The sequence below is a fragment of the Rhinatrema bivittatum genome, unplaced genomic scaffold, assembly GCF_901001135.1.
Source record: "Rhinatrema bivittatum unplaced genomic scaffold, aRhiBiv1.1, whole genome shotgun sequence".
In the NCBI taxonomy this organism is placed as follows: Eukaryota; Metazoa; Chordata; class Amphibia; order Gymnophiona; family Rhinatrematidae; genus Rhinatrema; species Rhinatrema bivittatum.
In genome coordinates this window covers 164714-190912 of record NW_021820765.1, presented here as the reverse complement: position 1 = coordinate 190912, position 26199 = coordinate 164714, and the positions used below count along the sequence as shown (strand labels likewise).

The 26199-nt window shown below is 47.2% G+C and overlaps 1 protein-coding gene across 1 annotated transcript in view; it reads right to left on the bottom strand.

The window, feature by feature from the left end:
- LOC115082113 (vomeronasal type-2 receptor 26-like) overlaps nucleotides 1-26199 on the bottom strand; it is a 49358-nt gene that overhangs the window by 5616 nt on the left and 17543 nt on the right. The window contains exons 5-6 of the mRNA XM_029586376.1: nucleotides 16503-16727; nucleotides 14419-14542 (exon numbers count right to left, since the gene is read on the bottom strand). Of these exons, the coding sequence (XP_029442236.1) occupies nucleotides 14419-14542; nucleotides 16503-16727 (349 nt within the window). The remainder of the gene's footprint in view (nucleotides 1-14418; nucleotides 14543-16502; nucleotides 16728-26199) is intronic.

Here is a 26199-nt window from a genome sequence, read left to right as displayed (position 1 = left end):
GAGCGCTGCGTGGAGGCGCGGAGAGAGCCGTGGTGGGAGCCCCCGGAGACCCGAGGAAGCCCGAGAAGCCCCGGAAGTCCGCGGAGGTAGGAGGAGCGGCCGGGACCGACCCGGAGCCGCAACAGTACCCCCCTCCCTTACGCCCCCCTCCCGGGGGGTCGCGGCTTGGCCGGATGCTGGAGGTGGAAGTGTCGAAGAAGATCCTTATCCAGGATGTGAGAAGAAGGCTCCCATGAATTCTCCTCCGGGCCATACCCCTCCCAAGACAATAGGTACTCCCAGCGGTGGCGACGGCACCGGACATCCAAGACCTCCTTTACCGTGTAGGTGACATCCGGATCCGAGGAAACATTGGAGGGCACTGGCGGAGCTGCCCGAAATCGAGAGAGCACCAGCGGCTTGAGAAGGGACACGTGGAAGACATCATGGATCCTAAGCGAGGAGGGTAGCCGCAATCTGTAAGAAACCGCCCCTACGCGTTCCGCCACCGGGAAAGGTCCAATGTAACGGGGTGCTAACCTCATGGAGGGAGTCCGTAATTGAATGTGCTTCGTGCTTAGCCATACCCTCGTTCCGGGTAAGAATACCGGGGCGGGTCGTCGAGACCGGTCCGCATACGTCTTGAAGCGAGCTGCAGTTTTGCGAAGCTTCTCCTGCGTGGCAATCCAAAGGTGATGAAGTTGGTTAGCTGTTAGTTGTGCTGCGGGGGAAGTGACTTGTACCGGTAATGGCAGTGGAGGTCTTGGGATCCTCCCATAAACTAGGTGGAAGGGAGACTGACTTGTAGCGGAGTGTTTGTGGCGGTTGTAAGAAAATTCCGCCCAGGGAAGGAGAGAGACCCAGTTGTCTTGGAGCTCATTTACAAAAGTTCGGAGGAAGGTTTTCAGAGTCCGGTTGGTCCGCTCCACTTGGCCGTTACCCTGGGGATGAAAGGCCGTGGTAAAATCCAACTGTATCCCAAACTTTTTGCATAATGCCCGCCAGTACTTGGCCGTAAATTGAGGGCCGCGATCCGACGCGATATGCGAGGGTAGTCCATGTAACCGGAAAACATGCTGGACGAATAGGTCAGCCAGCTCAGGAGCCGTGGGTAGCTTGGGCAGAGGGATAAAATGTGCCATCTTAGAAAAGCGGTCGACAGTGACCCAAATTACAGTTTTCCCCTCAGAGCGAGGCAAGTCCACCACAAAGTCTGTGGAAAGGTGGGACCACGGTTCCGCGGGAATAGGGAGCGGCTGGAGTAGGCCCCACGGGCGTCCCGGTGGGGGTTTTTGCTGAGCGCATGTGGGACAGGACTGGACATAGTGCCGGACATCCTCTCTCACTCGTGGCCACCAGTAAAACTCAGTGAGTAACTCAAGGGTTCGAGAAATCCCCGGATGGCCTGCCGTCAGGGAGTCGTGTGCCCAAGCCAGAACCTTCCTCCGCGAACGAGCCGGGACCACCGTCCTCCCTTCGGCCCCTAAGTTAGTGGCTGCCAGAAGGACTTTGGCTGGGTCCAAAATATACTGAGGGGTCTCCGTGGTGTCGTCAATCTCGGTGGTGCGGGATAGAGCATCCGCCCGTACATTCTTGGCTGCGGGTCGGTAGCGAAGCGAGAAGTCGAACCGACTAAAGAAGAGGGACCAGCGGGCCTGTCGGGGATTGAGCCTCTGAGCGTGAGACAAGTACTGCAGGTTCTTGTGGTCGGTGTATACTATGATCGGATGCTGGGCTCCCTCCAACCACTGACGCCACTCTTCGAACGCCAATTTTATGGCCAACAGCTCCTTGTCACCAATCCCGTAATTCCTTTCTGCCGGTGAAAACTTGCGGGAGAAGTATGAGCAAGGCCAGGTTTTGCCAGTGGGAGAGGTTTGGAGAAGCACTGCCCCTACCGCGACAGCGGAAGCATCTACCTCTACTATAAACTGGCGTTGCGGGTTAGGGTGCCGAAGACAAGTGTCCTGAAGGAAAGCCTCCTTGAGATCCTGGAAGGCCTGCGTCGCAGCAGGGGGCCAGTTTCGTGCATCCGCACCCTTCCGCGTAAGGGCCGTCAGAGGAGCTACCAGGCTGGAGTAATGCGGGATGAAGTGGCGGTAGAAATTGGCGAATCCTAAGAACCGCTGAAGCGCTTTTATTCCTGATGGTTGTGGCCAACCCTTGATGGCGCTCACCTTGTCCGGATCCATTCGGAAGCCCATCGAGGAGACAATATATCCTAGGAAGGGTAATGACTCGTGCTCGAACTGGCATTTTTCCAATTTTGCGTACAAGTGGTTCTCCCTTAGCTTCAGCAAGACTTGCCGCACGTGTTGTCGATGTGTCTTGAGATCCTGGGAATATATTAATACGTCGTCCAGGTACACGATCACTGAAGTGTATAAGAAATCGCGGAGGACCTCGTTCATCAGGTTTTGGAATACCGCTGGGGCGTTACAGAGACCAAACGGCATAACAAGGTACTCGTAATGGCCGTCTCTGGTGTTAAAAGCGGTCTTCCACTCATCCCCGGGGCGTATACGAACGAGATTGTAAGCACCTCGGAGGTCTAATTTGGTGAAGACGCGAGCCCCTTGGAGGCGATCCAGGAGCTCTGGAATCAGAGGCAACGGGTAACGGTCCCGGCGGGTGATCTGATTCAAGCCCCGATAATCAGTACAGGGGCGGAGAGACCCGTCTTTCTTTCCTACAAAGAAGAACCCGGCCCCGGCCGGGGATTTGGATGGTCTGATGAAACCCCGGTCCAGGTTCTCTTTGATATAGGCTGACATAGCTTGGGTCTCTGGCAGAGACAGAGGGTAGACTCTTCCACGGGGCGGAGTGGTTCCAGGTAGCAAGTTGATTGCACAATCAAAGGGACGGTGCTCCGGAAGTAGCTCAGCTTTTTCTTTCGAGAAGACGTCCTGAAAGGCATGGTATTGTGGAGGTACCGTTAACGGAGCCGTGCAGAGTGCGATAGGTCGCAGTGGACGTGCCGGAAGGCAATGCCGATGGCACGCAGGACTCCAGGAGGTAATCTGAAGGGTACCCCAATCGATGACCGGAGAGTGTTTCCGAAGCCAGGGTAAACCCAGGATGAGCGGGTGGATGGATTTTTCTAAAATAAGAAACGAGATTTCCTCCTGGTGGAGGGCTCCAACCTGGAGCTTCAGAGAACTGGTGCGAGTGGATATTAAACCAGGAAGTGGGCTCCCTTGAATGGAGGAAACCCGCACCGGCGGGTCTTGCGAGCAGACCTCGAGCTGTAGCTGTTCAACTAGCTCCCGGAGGACGAAGTTCCCCCCGGACCCAGAGTCGATTAAGGCAAGGGTATCAAAGCCTCCCTCCGGAAGGCAGAGTCGTACCGGAACGGTACATGGGGAGCTAGGTGAAATGTTGCCTAGAGTCAACTCCCCGCTGAGCTCTAGGTTCGGGCGTTTCCCGGACGCTCGGTACAGCGAGCCAAAAAGTGCCCCTGACCCCCACAGTATAGACACAGTCCCTGGGCACGTCGGCGTTGACGTTCCTCGGAGGAAAGGGGGCCACGGCCCAACTGCATGGGTTCCTCTGTAGCTGGAGCGGTGGCTGCAGGAGGAGAGAACCGGGCTTGCGGCGGAGTGGATCGCCGGACGGAGGATCCCCGAGCGGGCCTTCGCTCTCGGAAGCGGCGCTGGATGCGCCGGTCCACACGTCCAGCGAGTTCGATGAGTTCCTGCAAGTCGTCTGGGAGATCTCGTGCCGCAAGCTCATCCTGGAGCCGAGAGGACAAACCCTCCAAAAAGATCCCATGCAAACTGTCCTCGCCCCAGGCCAGCTCCGTAGCCAGGGTCTGGAATTCCATCGCAAATTCCTCAAGGGGACGGTTACCCTGCTTCAGCTGGAGGAGCTCCGAGGCAGCTGTGGAGGCCCGAGACGGTTCGTCAAAGATCCTCCGGAATGCTTTGACAAATTGTACTAAGTTATTTAAGCGGGAATCTTGGCGCTCCCACAAGGAGGAAGCCCAAGTCAACGGTTTCCCATCCAGAAGCGAAATAATGTACGTCGTCTTTGCCCGGTCTGAGGTGAATTGCGCAGGCAGGAGGTCGAACCGGATGTAACAATGGTTGAGGAACCCTCGACATGTCTTCGGGTTCCCCGAGTACCTCGGGGGCGCTGGCATCTGTACCGGAACAGAAGAAGTCGGGTTGACCATAGATGTAGATGCTGCGGAGTGGGCTGCGGAGGCCCCATCTACGCGATCCGCCAGGCGTTGGACGGCCGACATCAGCGTATCCAGGCAGGACTGCTGTTGCTGCAGCTTCTGGGCAATGCCAGGAATGGCCTTTAGGCCGGCAAGGTCCGCCGGGTCCATGGCCTTGCAATCTGTAGGATTTGTGGACCCTTGGGCCGATCGGAGCCGTAGGAAGAGCTGCTGTAGGTGGTAGAAGCAGCGACCCCGACCGGGAGGCGGCAGGGACAGGTTGATGGCAGGTCGTAGACGGGACTCTGGAGGCCCTATGCGACCAAGGGCCCCGGCGAGGATGGAGGTGATGGTAGCGCTGGCTCGGTGAAGAGGAAACCTTCGCCCTGGAAGCCGATCCTCCCCCGAGAGGAGCTCGTAGGAGTTCAGCCGCTGGGACTTAGGAGATTCACCCTGGAAGCCGGAGTCCCCCCAGGAGGAGCCCGTAGGAACCCGGCCGCTGGGACTTAGGAGGGCCCGCAGGGGCCTGGTCAGCGGTAGTCCAAGGTCGAAAGCCGAAGGGTTGTTGCTCGCCGTACCAGAGTCAGGAACCAGTGGATCGCCGTCAGCTAGTCCGAGGTCAGAAGCCAGAGGGTCAACGAAAGCCGGTCCGAGGTCAGAAGCCAGGAGGTCAACGTAAGCCGGTCCGAGGTCAGAAGCCAGGAGGTCAACGTAAGCCGGTCCGAGGTCAGAAGCCAGAAGATACCAATGCCAGTCCGGGGTCAGAAGCCAAGTAGAGACGTCAGCCGATCCGAGTCAGGAGCCAAGGAAGAACACCAAGCAGAACGCAGCAACTGAAGACAGGAACAACCCTGGGAACCTCGTTGCAAGGCCCTGAGGAGAGGGACTGCAGGGCTTAAGTAGCCCTGCAGCGTCTGACGTCACCGGGAGGATGCAGGCAGATTTCCCGCGCCTGGCCCTTTAAGAATCGGGCCGAGACGCGCGCGTGCCCCTAGGGGGCGGAGCTAGCCGCGGCGAGACGCCGGCTGCTCCGGCGATGCAGGAGCCGCGTGGTGGGAGCAGGGGCAGGCCCCGAGCGCTGCGTGGAGGCGCGGAGAGAGCCGTGGTGGGAGCCCCCGGAGACCCGAGGAAGCCCGAGAAGCCCCGGAAGTCCGCGGAGGTAGGAGGAGCGGCCGGGACCGACCCGGAGCCGCAACATTCCAGGATCATCAGCCGGCAGAAATGCTATTCAGATAGTCAAAATGATCAAAGAAGAAAGCAAAGACTCTAAAGCTGATATTATCATCCATCTGGGAGCCAACGACCTTGCTAGTAACAGCATCCAAGTGGTACAGAGAGATTTCCAGTCTCAAGCAAAGCAGATTAGTCACATGGCGATAACCACTACCTTTTCAGAAGTATTACCTGTTCATGGGAAGGGGAAGGAGAGGCTAAGCCGTATTGATAAATTCCTTCATATTTAGTTTATGATATACACAAAGTGTTGGCTTAAAGTGAGATCTTTTTTGTTTTTGGACTTCATTATTCTTGCACTTTGGGGTTTCTAAGTTGAGGAGTGGGATATAAGCAGCAATGTGGAGTGCTGCTGTGGATTTCAAATACCTGGGTCCCTGCTCTGCGCTATCCTAAGCCATGCTTTTATAGAAAGCATAGGCCACCTGTCTATGTCAAATTTTTGGTGACTTATCTCCCACTGGTTAAAAACTGCTGCATTAAAGTCTATGGGGCAAGCAAAACTGCAGCTTTTTTTCTACTTAAGCCTGACAGAATAGAGCTGGGATGGGAAGGAACAAACAAGGAGCAGAACCAATCAATGTAAAACAGTTTTTCAACCAGCCAATTCCATCTGTTAGCTGAATGGATTGGCAATAACTTCCTCATAGAGACAGGATGGAGACAATCCAGAAAAAGTTGTCCAAAATGGTGCGAGGTCTTTATCGGAAGACATATGAGGAGAGGCTGAATGATCTAAGTTATACGTACTGTCGAAGAGAGGAGGTGCAAGGGAGATATGATACAGTTAGCAAGTAGCACATTTAAGACTAATCGGAGAAAGTTATTTTTCACTCAATGCACAATTAAGCTCTGGAATTTGTTGCCAGAGGATGTGGTTAGTGCAGTTAGTGTAGCTGGGTTCAAAAAAGGATTGAATACTTTCTTGGAGGAGAAGTCCATTAAATGCTATTAATCAAGTTTACTTAGGGAATAGCCACTGCTATTAATTGCATCAGTAGCATGGGATCTACTTGGTGTTTGGGAAATTGCCAGGTTCTCATGGCCTGGTTTGGCCTCTGTTGGAAACAGGATACTGGGCTTGATGGACCCTTGGTCTGACTCAGCATGGCAATTTCTTATGTTCTTATGTAATGTATGGCTCAAATCCTGGTGTAAAGAAAAATGTTTTGGACATATTGGTGGCTGGGGCCGTGTATGGAACAGAAAAAAGCTCTTTGTAAAAGATGATGTACATCTGTCTGTGGAGGGAAAAAGGATCCTAAGAGATAAATTCATATCCTATGTCATAAGGCATTTAAACTAGATGACAGGGGTGACAGTAAGACATTAGAATGTCACCCCCCAAATACAAATGCAATGAAAAAGGGCACATTGGATAACAAAAGTCAGCTAAATAACTCACAAAGGGAATCCAAGAAAAGCATTAACCTGTACCAGAATAGCTGGAAAGCAATGAGCACAAATGCTCGTAGTTTGGACAATAAAATTCCAGATCTGCAAGCCCTAATGGTGGAGGCGGACTTGGACATTGTTGCTGTCACAGAAACGTGGTTCACGGAATCTCATGATTGGGATAAGGCAATACCGGGATTTAACTTATTAAGGAAGGACAGGGAGGACAGGAAAGGGGGAGGAGTGGCTCTTTATATCAAAAACAATATCCAAGCATCTGAGGTGCAAGGAAGATGGGGCAAAGAAGAAGCTTTATGGGCCATTCTAAAAAAAGATGATGGGGCATCCGTTTTTATTGGAGTGGTTTACAGGCCTCCAAATCAAATGGAAGTACTAGACGGAGATCTGGTTGAAGACATCCAAAAGATGGGTAAGAAGGGAGAAGTGGTGATTGTTGGAGATTTTAATCTGCTGGATGTAGACTGGAGAATCCCATCTGCGGAATCTAACAGTAGTAGAGAGATAGTGGATGCCCTGCAAGGGGCTCTGTTCAAACAAATGGTAATGGAGCCTATGAGGGAAGGAGCTATACTTGAATAAGTGCTCACTAATGGAGATATTGTCTCTAATGTCCAGGTGGGTGCCCACCTCAGCACCAGTGATCATCAAACGGTTTGGTTTCATATCGCTAATAGGATACGGAGAAGTCGCACAAAGACCCGGGTTTTGTGTTTCAAAAACACGGACTTTGTTGAAATGGGGAAGTACCTGGAGGAAGAACTTGAAGGCTGGGAGAAAACGAGAGATGTGGAACAACAGTGGGCCAAACTAAAAGGAGCAATTACTGGAGCGACTAATATATATGCTAGAAAAGTAAAGAAAAGCAAGAAAAGAATGAAACCTATCTGGTTCACAAAGGAGGTGACTGATAAAATAAAAGATAAAAGAACAGCATTTAAGAAATATAAGAGATCCCAAAGGGAGGATCACAAGGAAGAATATCTTGTGGATCTGAGGGAGACAAAGAAAGTAATCAAGAAAGCGAAAAGTCAAGAGGAAGTGAGGATTGCCAAAGAGGTCAAGCGAGGTGACAAAACATTTTTCAGATACATCAGTGAAAGGAGAAAAGTCCAAAGTGGTATAGTGAAACTGAAAGGTGAAAAGGATCAATGGGTAGAGACAGATGAAGAAATGGAAGAAATATTAAACAATTACTTCCGTTCGGTGTTCATTAAAGAAGACCCCGGAGAAGGACCATTGTTAGTTAACAAGAAACTGGAGGGGAGTGGAATGGATGAAACTCCATTTATGAAAGAGAATGTATGGGAAGAGTTAGGAAAACTGAAAATGGACAAAGCCATGGGGCCTGATGAGGTTCATCCCAGGATACTGAGGGAGCTCAGAGAGGCTGCTCCACTAGGTGACCTGTTCAATAGATTCCTGGAAACGGGAGTGGTGCCGAGTGATTGGAAAAGAGTGACGGTGGTCCCGCTTCACAAGAATGGGAGCAGAGAGGAGGCTGGAAACTACAGGCCGGTTAGCCTCACTTCAGTGAAGGGAAACGTATTGGTGTCGCTGCTGAAGGAAAGAATAGTGAACTATCTACAAGCAGCAGACTTGCTGGACCGGAGGCAGCATGGTTTCACCAAGGGAAGGTCCTGTCAGACGAATCTGATCGACTTTTTTGATTGGTTGACTAAGGAATTGGATCAAGGAAGAGCACTCGATGTCATCTACTTGAATTTTAGCAAAGCTTTTGATACAGTCCCGCACAGGAGGTTTATGAATAAAAATAGAAGCTTGGGAGTAAGTGCCAAGGTGGTGGCCTGGATAGCAAACTGGTTGAAGGACAGAAGACAATGTGTGATGGTAAATGGAACTTACTCTGAAGAGAGAGTGGTGATGAGTGGAGTGCCGCAAGGGTCGGTGTTGGGATCAGTCCTGTTCAATATCTTTGTGAGCGACATCGCGGATGGGATAGAAGGTAAGGTTTGTCTATTTGCGGATGATAATAAGATCTACAACAGAGTGGACACGCTGGAAGGAGTGGAGAGAATGAGATGGGATTTAAGGAAGCTGGAAAACTGGTCGAAGATATGGCAGCTGAGATTCAATGCCAAAAGAATCCAAAAGAAATGTATTCGATGGGAGGTGAAGGGCTGATCTGCACGGAGCAGGAGAGAGACCTTGGGGTGATAGTTTCTAACGATCTGAAGTCGGTGAAACAATGTGACAAGGCGATTGCTAAAGCCAGAAGAATGCTGGGCTGCATAGAGAGAGGAATATCAAGTAGGAAAAGGGAAGTAATTATCCCCTTGTACAGGTCCTTGGTAAGGCCTCACCTGGAGTACTGTGCTCAGTTCTGGAAATCATATCTCTGAAGGGACAGAGACAGGATGGAGGTGGTCCAGAGAAGGCCGACCAAAAAGGTGGATGGTCTTCATCGAATTACTTATGAGGAGAGATTGAAGAATCTAAATATGTATACCCTGGAGGAAAGGAGGAGCAGAGGTGATATGATACAGACTTTCAGATACTTGAAAGGTTTTAATGATCCAAAGTCAATGACAAACCTTTTCCGTTGGAAAAAAATCAGCAGAACCAGGGGTCATGATTTAAAACTCCAGGGAGGAAGACTCAGAACCAATGTCAGGAAGTATTTCTTCACTGAGAGGGTGGTAGATGCCTGGAACGCCCTTCCGGAGGAAGTGGTGAAGACCAAAACTGTGAAGGATTTCAAAGGGGCATGGGATAAACATTGTGGATCCATAAAATCTAGAGGATGTGAATGAAGAGAAGAGGCATAGGGGTGACTTATGGGAAGGACAGCTTCTACCTGGTGATTAATACCCTTATTCAATAAACGTTCACACGGTTAATGCAACTCCAACATTGCTCTATGCTTCAACGGCAAGAGGAAATGTAGAAAAGAAGATTTGCATACAGGCAACAACCAGCAAGGTTGCAAAGTCTGGGTAAACAAATAAGCGTGGGACTAGCTTGCTTGTTGCGGCAGTTACTACCACAAAACCAATTAAACCTGATACTTCACTTTCAATGCATATCCAGCATTGCTCCCTGCTTCACTGGCAGGGGGAATGAAGAAAAGACGATTTGCATTCAGACAACAACCAACAAGGACTGCACAGTCTGGGTAAACAAATAAGCGTGGGAGTAGCTTGCTTGTAACGGCGGTTACTACCCCGAACCAATTAAGCCTGATACTTCATTTTGAATGCATATCCAGTGCAGCCCACTGCTTCATTGGTGGGGGGATAAAGAAAAGAGGATGTATATTCAGACAACAACCAACAAGGACTTAATTGCACAGTCTGGGTAAACAAATAAGCATGGGAGTAGCTTGCTTATTGCGGCAGTTACTACCCCTAAGCAATTAAGCTTGATACTTCACTTTGATGCAGCTCCAGCACTGCTCTCTACATCAATGGCGGGGTTGGAAGGAAATTCGAATAAAAAAGTTAGCAATAAGGGCCCTGAACTCGGCAGTAGGAGTAACAGATAAGTATGAGAAAAATAAGTATTAAAGCTTGCTGGGCAGACTGGATGGGCCGTTTGGTCTTCTTCTGCTGTCATTTCTATGTTTCTATGTTATGTTTATGTGGTGAAACCTAAACCAGGAGTGCAAACCCTTAGTGCAGCACAGCCTATAAGAACCGTGTTGTCATCCTCTTCTGATTCAGATTCTGAAGCAGAGATGGGAGCGACATTAGCTGAAGACCCTGTATTCGGAAGTTTAGTCAGTACTGTGCTAGCTTCCACTTCACTGAGAGAGGAGAGAGAGGCAAGAGGACATGTTAGTGAGGAAGAGCCGATCACACCGATAGTGCAAGAACAGAGGATGAATGAATCCTCTGCTGCAGTTCCTCAGGCTCCATCTGTGACAACCCCCATTTCACTACCAGCAGCATCATCCATCCCAAAGGATGCAGACAGAGGCAAGGGTTCACGAAAGAAATCTGTTATCTGGAGCCATTTTCAAATGAGGGAGAACACACTTTTTGCGTTGTAACTATTGTGCTCCTGACTAGCTGAAAGACGGCTCGTTTGTTTGAATTTGTTATGTACGGAACGTTTTTTGACTCCAACGCTGGTATCACGTAGCAATGCTATGGTGATAAGAGAAAGTCTATTTGTTTGAGAGAGAATTCATCTGCAGCGAAGGCATAATCAATTTGATATCTTCCACATTGACCAAATCAAGTCTTGCTCTGTGCAAGGGAGCGAAACTCGGCCAGAGTCGGGCATTTTAATAAAGGGCTTGTCATCATCCGATTCCCATTGTCGTCACTGTTACACAGCTCACTGGATCGGCTACCGCTTTGTTTTTTGGGTCCATCACTATTGTGCAAAGTACATCAGTGGAGGGAAGCAACTGGGCCACTTAGGTAATGCTGGAATGGAGCATCACCTGAAGAAGCAGCATCCCCTTCAATATATGCACCTGGGGATGCTAGTAGCAGTAGTCAGGGGGGCTCATTCTGCAAGACAGAAGACACTAGTCTTTGAAAAGGGGAAGAATGTTCCTCAAGCTCCTTCCAAGACTTTGGCTCCTTCAGCAGTCAGGTGGCAAGCTGGTAGTAGCAATCCCCAGCTATATCTAAGAAGCAACAGCCCACAATGGAGCTACAGCATGCCATGTTCCAAACATTAACACTGAGGCCTGTCCATTGCAGATATGGTATGCTATGTTCAAACCATTAATATTGAGGCCTGTGACTTACAACTACGGCATACCATGTTCAAACCCTAACCATTAGTGAACGTTCTTCTCACAAATTCTGAACGAGGTATTTGTCGTGATAGATACTAGGTAATGATAAAGGGCTAAAGTACCTCTATTTCCTAATGTTATTGATCCAAATTTAATTTTTGTTATTTCAATGACCTCATACCAGGCTTAATGGTGCAACATTTGCACAGTCATTTGGCCATTATGTGCGGGATAGCATATATTGTTTGCTGCTGCCGCGCTGTATTTAATTTGTATATATTACAATGCAAAATAATGTCATGCAAAAGAATGTTATGAAAAGAATGTTATGGAAAAGAAAGAACAATGCAATCATTTCACTACATGATTTTATTCACATGATATGGGGTATTATCACAAATAGCAGAAAAAATATTTTGATGACCAATGATTAAATACAGCGCGGCAGCAGCAAACAATATATGCTATCCCACACATAATGGCCAAATGACCGTGCAAACGTTGCCCCATTAAGCCTGGTATGAGGTCACTGAAATAACAAAAATTAAATTTGGATCAATAACATTGGGAAATAGAGGTACTTTAGCCCTTTATCATTACCTAGAACCAAACCCTAACCATGCCATGTTCAAATCATTATCACTGAGACCCTAGCCATAGATTACATTACAAGCTTACTGAAACACTCCACGGGATTTTAAGACCATTCTTCATCTATGGTATTCACCTTATTGCCATTTCTTGCTATCCATTTTTTTGCACACTTGTGGCACCATTTTAGGAACCATAACTGATTGCATGGACCACTAGCGGTTAATCTGTACTGTGCATTTGGGTACCTACCTACTACCTACCTATGATGTGCGTGGCTTACTCCGTGACACAAACATATCCTTTTGGAAAGGTGGATCAGCAAGTTGCAGCCATATTTTGACAGGAAGAGCATCCACCCTCTCTATGGTTGTCTGCTTGCTCCAGTGGAATGACTGGCATCTCTCATGCCATTCTGCCTTAATGCTGTGCCCCTCGTCCTACACCTTCAGATCCTTGAGCCGCTCAGCCTTGCTGTTATGCGCAGATTTTATACCTTGATGTTCTTAACTTATTTCCTGGCATCCTCCAGCTCTTACACTTTGAGGACTTCTTGCCAATCTGGGGTGCTGCTGTGCTGTGCACCTCTCCCATGCTTTTAATTCTTCATCTTGATACCACCCTTTATTAGGGATGTGAATCGTTTTAGGACGATTAAAATTATCGTCCGATAATTTTAATATCGTCTTAAACCGTTATGGAACACAATACAATAGAGATTCTAACGATTTATCGTTATAAATCGTTAGAATCGTGAGCCGGCACACTAAAACCCGCTAAAACCCATCCCCGACCCTTTAAATTAAATCCCCCACCCTCCCGAACCCCCCCCCCAAATGACTTAAATTACCTGGGGGTCCGGAACGGCAGCGGTCCGGAACGGGCTCCTGCTAGTGAATCTTGTTGTCTTCGGCCGGCGCCATTTTCCAAAATGGCGCCGAAAAATGGCGGCGGCCATAGACCAACAGGATTCGACGGCAGGAGGTCCTTCCGGACCCCCGCTGGACTTTTGGCAAGTCTTGTGGGGGTCAGGAGGCCCCCCCCCAAGCTGGCCAAAAGTTCCTGGAGGTCTAGCGGGGGTCAGGGAGCGATTTCCCGCCGCGAATCGTTTTCCGTACGGAAAATGGCGCCGGCAGGAGATCGACTGCAGGAGGTCGTTCAGCGAGGGTTCCGGCGCCTCGCTGAATGACCTCCTGCAGTCGATCTCCTGCCGGCGCCATTTTCCGTACGGAAAACGATTTGCGGCGGGAAATCGCTCCCTGACCCCCGCTGGACCTCCAGGAACTTTTGGCCAGCTTGGGGGGGGGGCCTCCTGACCCCCACAAGACTTGCCAAAAGTCCAGCGGGGGTCCGGAAGGACCTCCTGCCGTCGAATCCTGTTGGTCTATGGCCGCCGCCATTTTTCGGCGCCATTTTGGAAAATGGCGCCGGCCGAAGACAACAAGATTCAGTAGCAGGAGCCCGTTCCGGACCGCTGCCGTTCCGGACCGCCGCTGGACCACCAGGTAATTTAAGTCATTTGGGGGGGGTTCGGGAGGGTGGGGGATTTAATTTAAAGGGTCGGGGGTGGGTTTTAGCGGGTTTTAATGATTTTAACGATATATCACGATATTTTACCCCCCCAAACGGCAACAATACGATTCCCTCCCCCTCCCAGCCGAAATCGATCGTTAAGACGATCGAGGACACGATTCACATCTCTACCCTTTATCTGTACCTTGGGATTTTTTTCTGCTACATTTTCTGCTTTATTCCCCCTTTATGTTGCCTTAGGGTCCTGATGCCACTTTTGGTGCCACTTTGCCTCTTGTTCTGCCATCAACTGTTCATGACATTATTGTTGGGCTGCCATCCTCTTTCTAAACCTTGAGGTATTCCTCCTCCTCCTATTGCTTCTTTGCATCACTTGCATTGCCTTAGAGACCTCCTGCCAATCCCTTAATCCTCGTACCCCTTTGCAGAGCTTTAGGCTACTTTATGCTACTTTTTTAATGCCATTTTGCCATTTTCTAAGGTACTGTGAGACTCTTTCTCCCTTTTGATGATTTCTTCTCCTAAGTTTCATGGCAATTGATATAAAATTCACTATTCTAGAGCCTATTATAGACTGTAATAATTCTTCCATATGTTTTAATGGAAAATGAATGAACCAAATGAAACGAATAAACACATTTTTTTTTAAACTAATGAAACAAATATGGGTCCCAATGAAACGAATGAATGAACCGAAACAGATTTTTTGGGTCTGCACATCCCTCTTAGTAAATTAAAGCCTTGGCTTGTTAAAGGATCCCATTATCTCACAGATGCTCCAGAGGTGGCTCACCTGTTTCATTGGCTATTTCTCCAGCAGAGCAAGGGATGCAGTCAAAACAGCAGCTGGGCTGACCAAGTCTGGCAGATTTCCTGTATCCAACGGGGCAGCTCTCACTGCAGTCTGAAGAAGGTGTCTGTGAATTACAAGAGCATTAGAGTATTATCATTGTTATTATCTGCTGCGAGGGCTAACGTTTGGAGTGTGTGACCTGTTCTGTTGCTCGGGGTGCCATTCACTAGGGAGCGCTGATATGACCTGTCAATGCAGCTGCACGAGAGCTTCCGCTCTCTTTTCTGATACTGCCCACAGGGCAGTGGATTTGCTGCAGCCTATGGGTAAGAGTAGTTGCTGGCTTTCTCATGGCCCACAGGGCCAGAAAACAGTTTGTTTCTCCTGCCTCTTCTGCCCCCTCTCCCGAAATGGCCAACATACAGGGCTGAGCTGTTTTGATCCCCACTTACCAGGTGTCCCCAAACACAGAACATCTGGCGCTGCTGACTTTCTCCTCTTCCTACCAATCCTCTCCTACCTGTGCGATTTGTTTGAAACTGCACGTCTGAGCAGAAGGTAGAACAGCTGATGACAAGGAAATGAAGTTAGAAGCACTGGTATTCTAGCTCTGTTTCCTTGCCTGTCATCCAGCAAAGAAATGAGGACAGGGAGGAAGGGAAGAATAAGGGTGGAGGTGGTAGAAGGCTAGCAGGTCAGGGGGTTGAAGGGTGCTGAGTTGGGAAGATGTTCTGGGTTCTGACCACAAACACTATGAATTTTACCCAAGGGGCATCTGCTTGCATGCTAGTAGGACTATATCTTGGACGTTTACCCAATATAAACATACCCACACAATTACTGGGATTAGAGCTGGGTGCTTGAATCCAGGAGTTTATTCACAATACAAACACACACACACACACTACACTGCGGTTTCAGGTATTTCTGATCAGTTTATTTACGCAGTAAGAGGATAGAACACAGAATAAGTAAAATCAGATAATACTAAAACACATACCTACATTTGCACAAAAACTATGGAGCCGATGCAAAACAAGTGCGCTGAAAGAGGGTGCTTTCCTAATGCGCCCCCAGGCACCTCTCCTGGGGCGAGATGCAATATTTAAATTAGAGTTTGCGCTGTCACGAAGGTGCTAGGGGCAATTGCACGCCTCCTTGCGCCTCCTTGACAGCGTGTGTCCGAGAGAGGTCCGCTGGTTAAGAAAACGGATGCTGAATTTATCAGCGTCGGTTTTCCTAACCAGCGCACATGCCTGGGTTAGGAAAATGAATGCTGATAAATTGGTCCACTCACTGTCACATGTAAGTGAAAGGCCTAATCACCTTTCAGAAGGCTGTCACAACGATATTAAGTAGGAGGCTGTACAGAAAGCAGTTCTTTGCATAAGAGGATTAGATAGCGCCTAAACAACCCGCGTCCAACTGCGGCTGAGCACACTGTATTGCATCAGCCCCTATGTATGCCAAACACTCTAAATATTACATCAACATCTTAATGCAAAACTATGCAGATTTTATTCCTTTCTCACATATACATTCTAAAATACTTTCGTATTTAAACCACACACTTTAATACCCTCCCCCCATAAATTAGCATACATTCACACCTCACACAGGGGGTTACTTTCTAAGCCCTTATCGCGTGCGTTAGGACCTTAAGATGGGTTGAAAAAGTTGAGTTTCCTAAATTAACCATATTTTAGAATTTTACATGATAAGGTGCTTTTTTTTTTTTTTCCCTACTGCTGCTTATTGTAAACTGCAATTCTTTGAGCACAAGGGGGCCTTTCATAAGTTGTTTTTCATGACGTCTTATTGAGAAATATGAAAAATAAATTCAATATATATTTCTATATATCTAAAAAAGATCAGATGGAAGGAGGTTTTTCAGACTTATGATGTCTTTTATACCTTAAAGAGAGCTTGTTTGCTCCATAGTACACTGAAGTCTATATCGCCTAATTTTATGAAAATGATCATTTGGCTGTTAACTTCAACAGCCGACAACCGGGGTATACCCTTAGATGTACAGATCAGTTGGTCTTTATCTACCATCATCAACACAGTATGTTGGTCCTCACCTGGTTATTTTGATTCCATACGATGGCAGTGATATTCAGAATGATTTCATCCCCTGGGGATTCCCTGGCATCATATCTACCCACTTTTATTACTTGGGTGTTGTCATCCGGGTGTATCTGGATATTCAAGATGTCAAAGACAGCAGGAACATCCCCATTCTCATCAAAGTAGACTTCCTCTTTGGATTCTGTTGTGAAACGCACATCCCACAGATATTGGAGGACCTGTAGAATTCAGTGATGAGAGAAAAACATTATGCTTAATAGGTAGATAATCACTGCAAATGTATTCTACCTTTATGGATTTTCCAAAAGACAATTACATCTGCTTCTACCAGACCACATGTCCATTTTCCCCTCTGTTATGCCTCCAGTTATGCCTCCAGTTATGCCTCCAGTTATGCCTCCAGTGCCATCCATGAAAAGTTGTCACGTCACCTAGATCAGCAGGAGCAGATTGATCCAGTCCTGGTTATGCCACATTGCATGCCTAAAGTTGTATATCTGATTTCCTTGGGACATAAAGAACTATATTTTCATGCATGCAATTGGGCTAAACAAGGACTGAATCAGCCTGTTCAGAATGACCTGGGAGAGTTGGTAACCTTACCTCCATCTCTTCCTTCTACTTTCAGAGCAGCAGCAGCACCCACCATGGAGATGATGAGAAAGTCCTGCACTCTTTGTTCCTATGTTTGCCATTCCTCTTCCTCTAATCATGGAGTATACTTCCATTCTAAAAAGAGAGTATAAGGTGGGAGGAGGAGACCCATGTATTTAGCAGTATTTCTTCTAAGTCATATGGGTGTGCAGCCAACTCCAATGTTTATCAAAACACATCTTCTGTATCTACAAGTAGTTCAGGACTTGGCTATTTTCTAGTTTCACCTCATGATTGAATATAACCATTGTAGTCTGTAAGCCACCAAGAACATAGGATGGTGCAGCGTAGAAATATTTTAAATAAATAAATAAACCTGCCTCCTGCAGCCAATCTGTTGAACCTGAGTGAGTCCCCTGATCCTTCTGCAGTTCTACTGTGGGTTTGTGTGTGGGTCGGGGTGAGGTGAGGTGCAGTAAGGTTAAGTGGTATAGATGGAAGGAGGTAGAGCAGAGACATAATTTGCTCTTACCGCCATTCTTCTACACCTTACTCCTGTCTGTGCCAGTGGCCAATCAGCTGAGTCCTCAGTCTTGTGGCTTGTCTTGATAAGATGGGGAGGGTTGGAACTTGTTTCTCAAATGTGATCTCAGTGCCTCTTCCCTCCAGGTATAGGGCGAGGAGGGAGAAAAGTGTGGTGGCCTGTGTACTAAAGGGAAAGGAGAATATGAATGGGATGGATACTGATGAAAGGGGGAAAGAGTTAGGAATTAGATGCTGGAGAAAAGGGGAAAAGCAGGCAGATGCTGAGTGTTGAGTAGAAGAGGCAGGGGGAAATTGTTCAGGTAGGGGTATGAGGCAGGAAGACATGTTTGGGAATTGAAGGTAGTGCTGGGTGGAGATGTTGTGTAATTTTGGAGAATGAGGTTAGGGTAGATCCTGTGTAAGAGAGAAAAGGAATTGCAGATGAGATAGAAAGTAAGAAAACTGGAGAGTTAGGTGAGACAAGGTGTATGTAATATAGATGTGAATCGGAACCAGAATCGGATCCGATATCAGTTCCGATTCACATCTCTATAGATGTGAATCGGAACCAGAATCGGATCCGATATCTGTTCCGATTCACATCTCTAGTATGTAATGTGGAGAGATGAGAATGGAGGCTTTATAGGAATGAGGAATGATGTCAAGATGGAGAACCAGATGGAATAAATAGAAGATAAAAGGAATGGAAGTATAGGACAGAGAAAAAATGGAGTGGATGTATAGATGAGGAAGTTGAAAGATGTAAGAAATGCTAAGGTGGAGTGAGATAAGAAGAGATCTTTCCTCTCTTAATCACTTAATCTTTCCCCTCTCAGTTATATAAGACAGAGATCGGTTCCTTGATGGTGGCAACAGTAGGTCATGGTGCTATGGTAGAAAGAGCAACAGAGCGATAGAGAGAATAGAAACAGCACACGATGGGACACACCCCTTTCCCTGTACAGTCAATGTAAAAGAAGCTGTAGAACTAGGGATAAAAATATTAATTTCCAAGGGGGTAGATTCTGGAATAGTATCAGGAGGTTTTGTTTTTTTCACAGAGAGGGTGGCAGATGCCTGAAATTCCCTTTCGGACTTGTTGGTGACATCAAGAAAAGTGATAAACTTCATAAAAGCATGAGATAAATTCCAGGATTCCTAGTGGCAAGAGAATGGTAAGGAAGCACTGGGCAACCTTCACTGAGTGACTGTTGCAGCCCAAGGCAGCAGTGATATGTTTTCCTGGAAGGAATCGGAGAATGCCTCTGTATCGCTCCATGGTGAGACCGCACCTTGCATACTGTGTACAATTCTGGTCACCGCATCTCAAAAAAGATATAGTTGCAATGAAGAAGATACAGAGAAGGGCTACCAAAATGATAAGGGGAATGGAACAACTTCCCTATGAGGAAAGGCTGAAGAGGTTAGGGCTGTTCAGCTTGGAGAAGAGACGGCTGAGGGGGGATATCATAGTGGTCTTTAAGATCATGTGAGGTCTTGAACGAGTAGATGTGAATCGGTTATTTACACTTTCGGATAGTAGAAGGACTAGGGGCATTCCATGAAGTTAGCAAGTAGCACATTTAAGACTAATTGGAGAAAATTCTTTTTCACTCAACGCACAATAAATCTCTGGAATTTGTTGCCAGAGGATGTGGTTAGTGCAGTTAGTGTAGCTGGGTTCAAAAAAGGTTTGGATAAGTTCTTGGAGGAGAAGTCCATTAACGGCTATTAATCAAATTTACTTAGGGAATAGCCACTGCTATTAATTGCATCAGTAGCATGGGATCTTCTTAGTGTTTGGGTAATTGCCAGGTTCTTGTGGCCTGGTTTGGCCTCTCTTGGAAACAGGATGCTGGACTTGATAGACCCTTGGTCTGACCCAGCATGGCAATGTCTTATGTTCTTATGTTCTTAAATTTGTACAGAAAGGCAGTTGAAACTGTAAAGCGGACAAGATGGGATTGGGAATTGGGTTCCATGTGGTAATTTGATTGACTTTGATTTAGATGCACATAAAATCACTGCTGGGCAGACCAGATGGGCCCTTTTTGGTTATCTTCCTTCTTTTACTATGTTACTATATTACATTTGCAAAGTTTAATGTACAGCAATAGTGTCACCTCTGATAAAAAATGAAAGGGAACATAGGGTGGAACACAACAGGTCAGAGTCTTACCTCTTGCTGCTCTGGGAGTGAAATTATGCGCCTCTGGAGATGGAGGTCTGTGGGATGTATCGTAGGGAATTTTTTTCAGTGGCATCAAGTGACGTTAAGGATGATCTCTAGTGTCAGACAGGAGTTTTTAGATTTTGTTTTGGTTCTGGGAGACTCATCACATTCTTCCTGCTCTTTTTGGACATGTAGCTTAGCTAGAACTGGGCCTGAGATCTGGTATCATTAGCCTTCGTTCACAATTTCCTGCAACGGTTTCCCCTATTTTAAATCCTCTCCCAACTCAGCTAGCCCAGACATCACAGCTGAAGTCCTCAGCCCTCATGTATTATTTGGATGGAAGAAATTTACTCAGGTATATAATCACTATTGCTGAGGAGGGAGTGGTCTAGTGATTTCTGCTCTGGTGTATGCATCAGAAGAACTGGAACACTGCCACAAATTCTCTGAGTAACAGGGTGTCAAATTTAAAGACCAGCTGGGAGCCACTGGTCTTCACTAAAGTCCACTTCTCTTCCATCCAGGAATGAATACAAATTTATTCCCTCAAAGGCCTTTCAAGTGCCATGGATCTCTCAGGCAGAGAGACTCCCAAACTCCTTTTAGATGTTAAACACTGAGTCCCTGGATCCTGGGAACTCAAGTAGATGGCTAATATGAAAATCAGTTTTCAAAATACAATGAAAAAGTGAGGCAGGAAGGATGGATGACAACGTTTTTCACCCCAAATCAAAAGGGGGCAAAGAATGGCATCTTCAGAAAGGTGGGGAGAAAAAGGCAGCCTTCTCCTAATCCATACTTGGGTTTCACCAGACTGCTGCTCCTCTTCTGCCAGCTCTGGACTGGGGGGGGGGGAGACCAGTGCTGCTTATATCTGCCCTTCATCTGCACTGCTTCTTCAGCTCCTGGCTTCTGGCGGGGCTGTGGGGGAAACCAATGCTACACCTTCTGGCACACAGCTCGATACAGTAAAGTGCCACCGCGGTTACCCTGCTCCTAACTCGCTTTCTACTCACTTTTCGGCCGCGTTAGTCCAACCCGCGATACACTATCCCCTTTAATCCATCCTTACCGCCTCTTTAAATCCCTGGGTAACCCCTTCCGCACGCGGCATGTATATCAGATGTAAACGATCGAATTAGCTATTCCCTCCCATACAGTGACGCGTGCCCCGACTATCCCTTTTTTACCCTGCCATTTTGCCCCGCGTTTAACCTGCTAACTTACCGCCTACCCTTACCCCTGCGTTACAGGCAGGGGTAATGGTAGACGGCAAACTTTCCCTCAAATCATTGCACTACACATGTGATTCCTTAAATTAACTTAAAACAATAATGCTAGATCCATATATACAAACATTTGCAGCGAGCCCTGCTTTGGTAAAGTTATATATATATATATATATATATATAAATACCTAGATGTCAGTTTCCGAATCCCCCATCTCCACGCGCGTTTATCCAGGCGGCGGCGGGAGCCGGCGGGCGGGTGGGCGCGTGTTTATCCGGGCGGTGGCGGGAGCCGGCGGGCGGGTGGGCGCGTGTTTATCCGGGCGGTGGCGGGAGCCGGCGGGCGGGTGGGCGCCCATTCATCCGGGCGGCAGCGGGAGCCGGCAGACGGGCGTGCGTTCATCCAGGCGGCGGCGGGAGCCGGCGGGCAGGTGGGCGCCCGTTCATCCGGGCGGCAGCGGGAGCCGGCAGGCGGGCGTGCGTTCATCCAGGCGGAGGGAGCCGGCGGCGAAAGCGGCCTCCAGCAGACCCCGCCGGCAGTGAATGAATGCACGCCTGTGTATGCCCCTGCAATTTCGGCGCTCAAGGCAGTCACATGCCGTGACGTCAAGCGTCGTGACGTCACGCCTTGAGCACCGAAATTGCACGGGCGTACACAGGCGTGCATTCATTCACTGCCGGCGGGGTCTGCTGGAGGCCGCTTTCGCCGCCAGCTCCCTCCGCCTGGATGAACTCACGCCCACCCGCCCGCCGCCTCCCGCCGCCGCCTGGATGAACGGGCGCCCACCCGCCCGCCGGCTCCCGCCGCCGCCTGGATAAACGTGTGCCCTCCCGCCGCCGCCTGGATGAACGGGCGTCCACCCGCCCGCCCGCCGGCTCCCGCCGCCGCCTGGATAAACGCGCGTGGAGATGGGGGATTTGGAAAGTGACATCTAGGTATTTATATATATATATATATATATATAACAACTTTTGTTTTAGTTTTCGCCCTGCGCCTTGCTTCGGGAGCGGGGAAACCATCCACTTCCTGGTACCTGTCATTTCAAATGTCAGTTGAAATGACATTTGAAATGACAGGTACCAACGCACCCAGGATACTGTATAGGCGCTGTATTAAGCGCCTATACAGTAAAATGGGTTGCGCGGGCCTAACGCTTCGCCTACCGCTTCGCAGACGCGGCTTGCATTTGCAAGCAATTTAAATAGAGTATCGAGCGGTATGTGAAGAGAACTGTGCGTGCGGGGAACGAGGGTGCGCCCAGCACTGCCGCACTCTTTCTAACGCGGCATAACTGTATCGACCTGACAGTGAGCCATGCTTGGGGGAGACACCAATGCTACTTCTTCCATGCCAAGAAGCCACACTGCTCCTCCTGCTCCTTAATTATTTATTTAAAATGGCTTAGATACTGCATACTCCATAGATTGAAGCGGTTTACAGTTAAAACATCCATAATAAAGCATAAAGTTGTAATAACACTGATTGGAACAATACTTTAAAATGGCATTCCACAGGAATGGAATAAATCTTGCTAAACCACGACCACCATCCGTAATCTTAGCTTCCATCGATTACTTTGCTAAAGGCCTGTCTGAACAGCCAAGCGTAAGCCTTTTTTAAACCCTTTCATGTCAGGTATAAGCATTGTATTATCTTGATTTTGAGCATGAGGAAGAACAAAGGGGAAAGCCGACAGTCGCTCAGCAGCGCATGGTTCGGAGAGATGTATCTTTAAAGGATACTAATGATGCATTAGAATTAGGGCATCCTGACAGTGAGGTTCCAATAATTAGAAAAGTAGTCCAAGTGCCTGTAACTAAAAACTCACCTGAGCTAAAAAATTCTAACTTATCCCTATCAATTAAAAAGCAGAATAAAAATACAAACAAAAAACAAACTTTGAAATGTTTGTATGCTAATGCCAGAAGTCTAAGAAGTAAGATGGGAGAATTAGAATGTATAGCAGTAAATGATGACATAGACTTAATTGGCATCTCAGAGACATGGTGGAAAGAGGATAACCAATGGGACAGTGCTATACCGGGGTACAAATTATATCGCAATGACAGAGAGGAGCAGTCGGGAGGAGGTGTGGCGCTTTATGTCCGGGATGCCATAGAGTCCAACAGGATAAACATCCTGCATGAGACTAAATACAAAATTGAATCTTTATGGGTAGAAATCCCTTGTGTATCAGGGAAGACTACAGTGATAGGGGTATACTACCGTCCACCTGGTCAAGATAGTGAGATGGACAGTGAAATGCTAAGAGAAATTAGGGAAGCTAACCAAATTGGTAGTGCAGTAATAATGGGAGACTTCAATCACCCCAATATAGACTGGGTAAATGTATCATCGGGTCACGCTAGAGAGATAATGTTCCTGGATGGAATAAATGATAGCTTTATGGAGCAATTGGTTCAGGAACCGACGAGAGAGGGAGCAATTTTAGATCTAATTCTCAGTGGAGCACAGGACTTGGTGAGAGAGGTAACGGTGGTGGGGCAGCTTGGCAATAGTGATCATAATATGATCAAATTTGATTTAATGACTGGAAAAGGAACAGTGTGCAAATCCAAGGCTCTCGTGCTAAACTTTCAAAAGGGAAACTTTGATAAAATGAGAAAAATTGTTAGAAAAAAACTGAAAGGAGCAGCTACAAAAGTAAAAAATGTCCAAGAGGCGTGGTCATTGTTAAAAAATACCATTCTAGAAGCACAGTCCAGATGTATTCCACACATTAAGAAAGGTGGAAAGAAGGCAAAACGATTACCGGCATGGTTAAAAGGGGAGGTGAAAGAAGCTATTTTAGCCAAAAGATCTTCATTCAAAAATTGGAAGAAGGATCCAACAGAAGAAAATAGGATAAAGCATAAACATTGGCAAGTTAAATGTAAGACATTGATAAGACAGGCTAAGAGAGAATTTGAAAAGAAGTTGGTTGTAGAGGCAAAAACTCACAGTAAAAACTTTTTTAAATATATCCGAAGCAGAAAGCCTGTGAGGGAGTCAGTTGGACCGTTAGATGATCGAGGGGTTAAAGGGGCACTTAGAGAAGATAAGGCCATCGCGGAAAGATTAAATGATGTCTTTGCTTCGGTGTTTACTGAAGAGGATGTTGGGGAGGTACCCGTAATGGAGAAGGTTTTCATGGGTAATGATTCAGATGGACTGAATCAAATCACGGTGAACCTAGAAGATGTGGTAGGCCTGATTGACAAACTGAAGAGTAGTAAATCACCTGGACCGGATGGTATACACCCCAGAGTTCTGAAGGAACTAAAAAATGAAATTTCAGACCTATTAGTAAAAATTTGTAACTTATCATTAAAATCATCCATTGTACCCGAAGACTGGAGGATAGCAAATGTAACCCCAATATTTAAAAAGGGCTCCAGGGGCGATCCGGGAAACTACAGACCGGTTAGCCTGACTTCAGTGCCAGGAAAAATAGTGGAAAGTGTTCTAAACATCAAAATCACAGAACATATAGAAAGACATGGTTTAATGGAACAAAGTCAGCATGGCTTTACCCAGGGCAAGTCTTGCCTCACAAATCTGCTTCACTTTTTTGAAGGAGTTAATAAACATGTGGATAAAGGTGAACCGGTAGATATAGTATACTTGGATTTTCAGAAGGCGTTTGACAAAGTTCCTCATGAGAGGCTTCTAGGAAAAGTAAAAAGTCATGGGATAGGTGGCGATGTCCTTTCGTGGATTGCAAACTGGCTAAAAGACAGGAAACAGAGAGTAGGATTAAATGGGCAATTTTCTCAGTGGAAGGGAGTGGACAGTGGAGTGCCTCAGGGATCTGTATTGCGACCCTTACTGTTCAATATATTTATAAATGATCTGGAAAGAAATACGACGAGTGAGATAATCAAATTTGCAGATGACACAAAATTGTTCAGAGTAGTTAACTCACAAGCAGATTGTGATAAATTGCAGGAAGACCTTGTGAGACTGGAAAATTGGGCATCCAAATGGCAGATGAAATTTAATGTGGATAAGTGCAAGGTGATGCATATAGGGAAAAATAACCCATGCTATAATTACACGATGTTGGGTTCCATATTAGGTGCTACAACCCAAGAAAGAGATCTAGGTGTCATAGTGGATAACACATTGAAATCGTCGGTTCAGTGTGCTGCGGCAGTCAAAAAAACAAACAGAATGTTGGGAATTATTAGAAAAGGAATGATGAATAAAACGGAAAATGTCATAATGCCTCTGTATCGCTCCATGGTGAGACCGCACCTTGAATACTGTGTACAATTCTGGTCGCCGCATCTCAAAAAGATATAATTGCGATGGAGAAGGTACAGAGAAGGGCTACCAAAATGATAAGGGGAATGGAACAACTCCCCTATGAGGAAAGACTAAAGAGGTTAGGACCTTTCAGCTTGGAGAAGAGACGACTGAGGGGGGATATGATAGAGGTGTTTAAAATCATGAGAGGTCTAGAACGGGTAGATGTGAATCGGTTATTTACTCTTTCGGATAGTAGAAAGACTAGGGGACACTCCATGAAGTTAGCATGGGGCACATTTAAAACAAATTGGAGAAAGTTCTTTTTTACTCAACGCACAATTAAACTCTGGAATTTGTTGCCAGAGAATGTGGTTCGTGCAGTTAGTATAGCTGTGTTTAAAAAAGGATTGGATAAGTTCTTGGAGGAGAAGTCCATTACCTGCCATTAAGTTCACTTAGAGAATAGCCACTGCCATTAGCAATGGTTACATGGAATAGACTTAGTTTTTGGGTACTTGCCAGGTTCTTATGGCCTGGATTGGCCACTGTTGGAAACAGGATGCTGGGCTTGATGGACCCTTGGTCTGACCCAGTATGGCATTTTCTTATGTTCTTATGTTCTTAAGTGCTTTGGTACATCTTCTGGCCTTGTGGGTGATGTGAGGGGTAGGCCGATACCACTTCCTCTGGCCCTGAAGGCTGTGCTAATCTTCCTGCACCAGTCTGGTGAAACCCATGTATGGATTAGGAGAGGGAGTGGCAATGCTGCTTTTATACATTTAAAACTAATAAGAGAAAATATTTTATTACTCAATTCATAATTAAACTCTAGAATTTGTTGCCAGAGGATGTGGTGAAAGATGTGTTGCGCTGGAGGTGGACCCTTGGCCTGGCGCAGGATTGGTACTTATTTA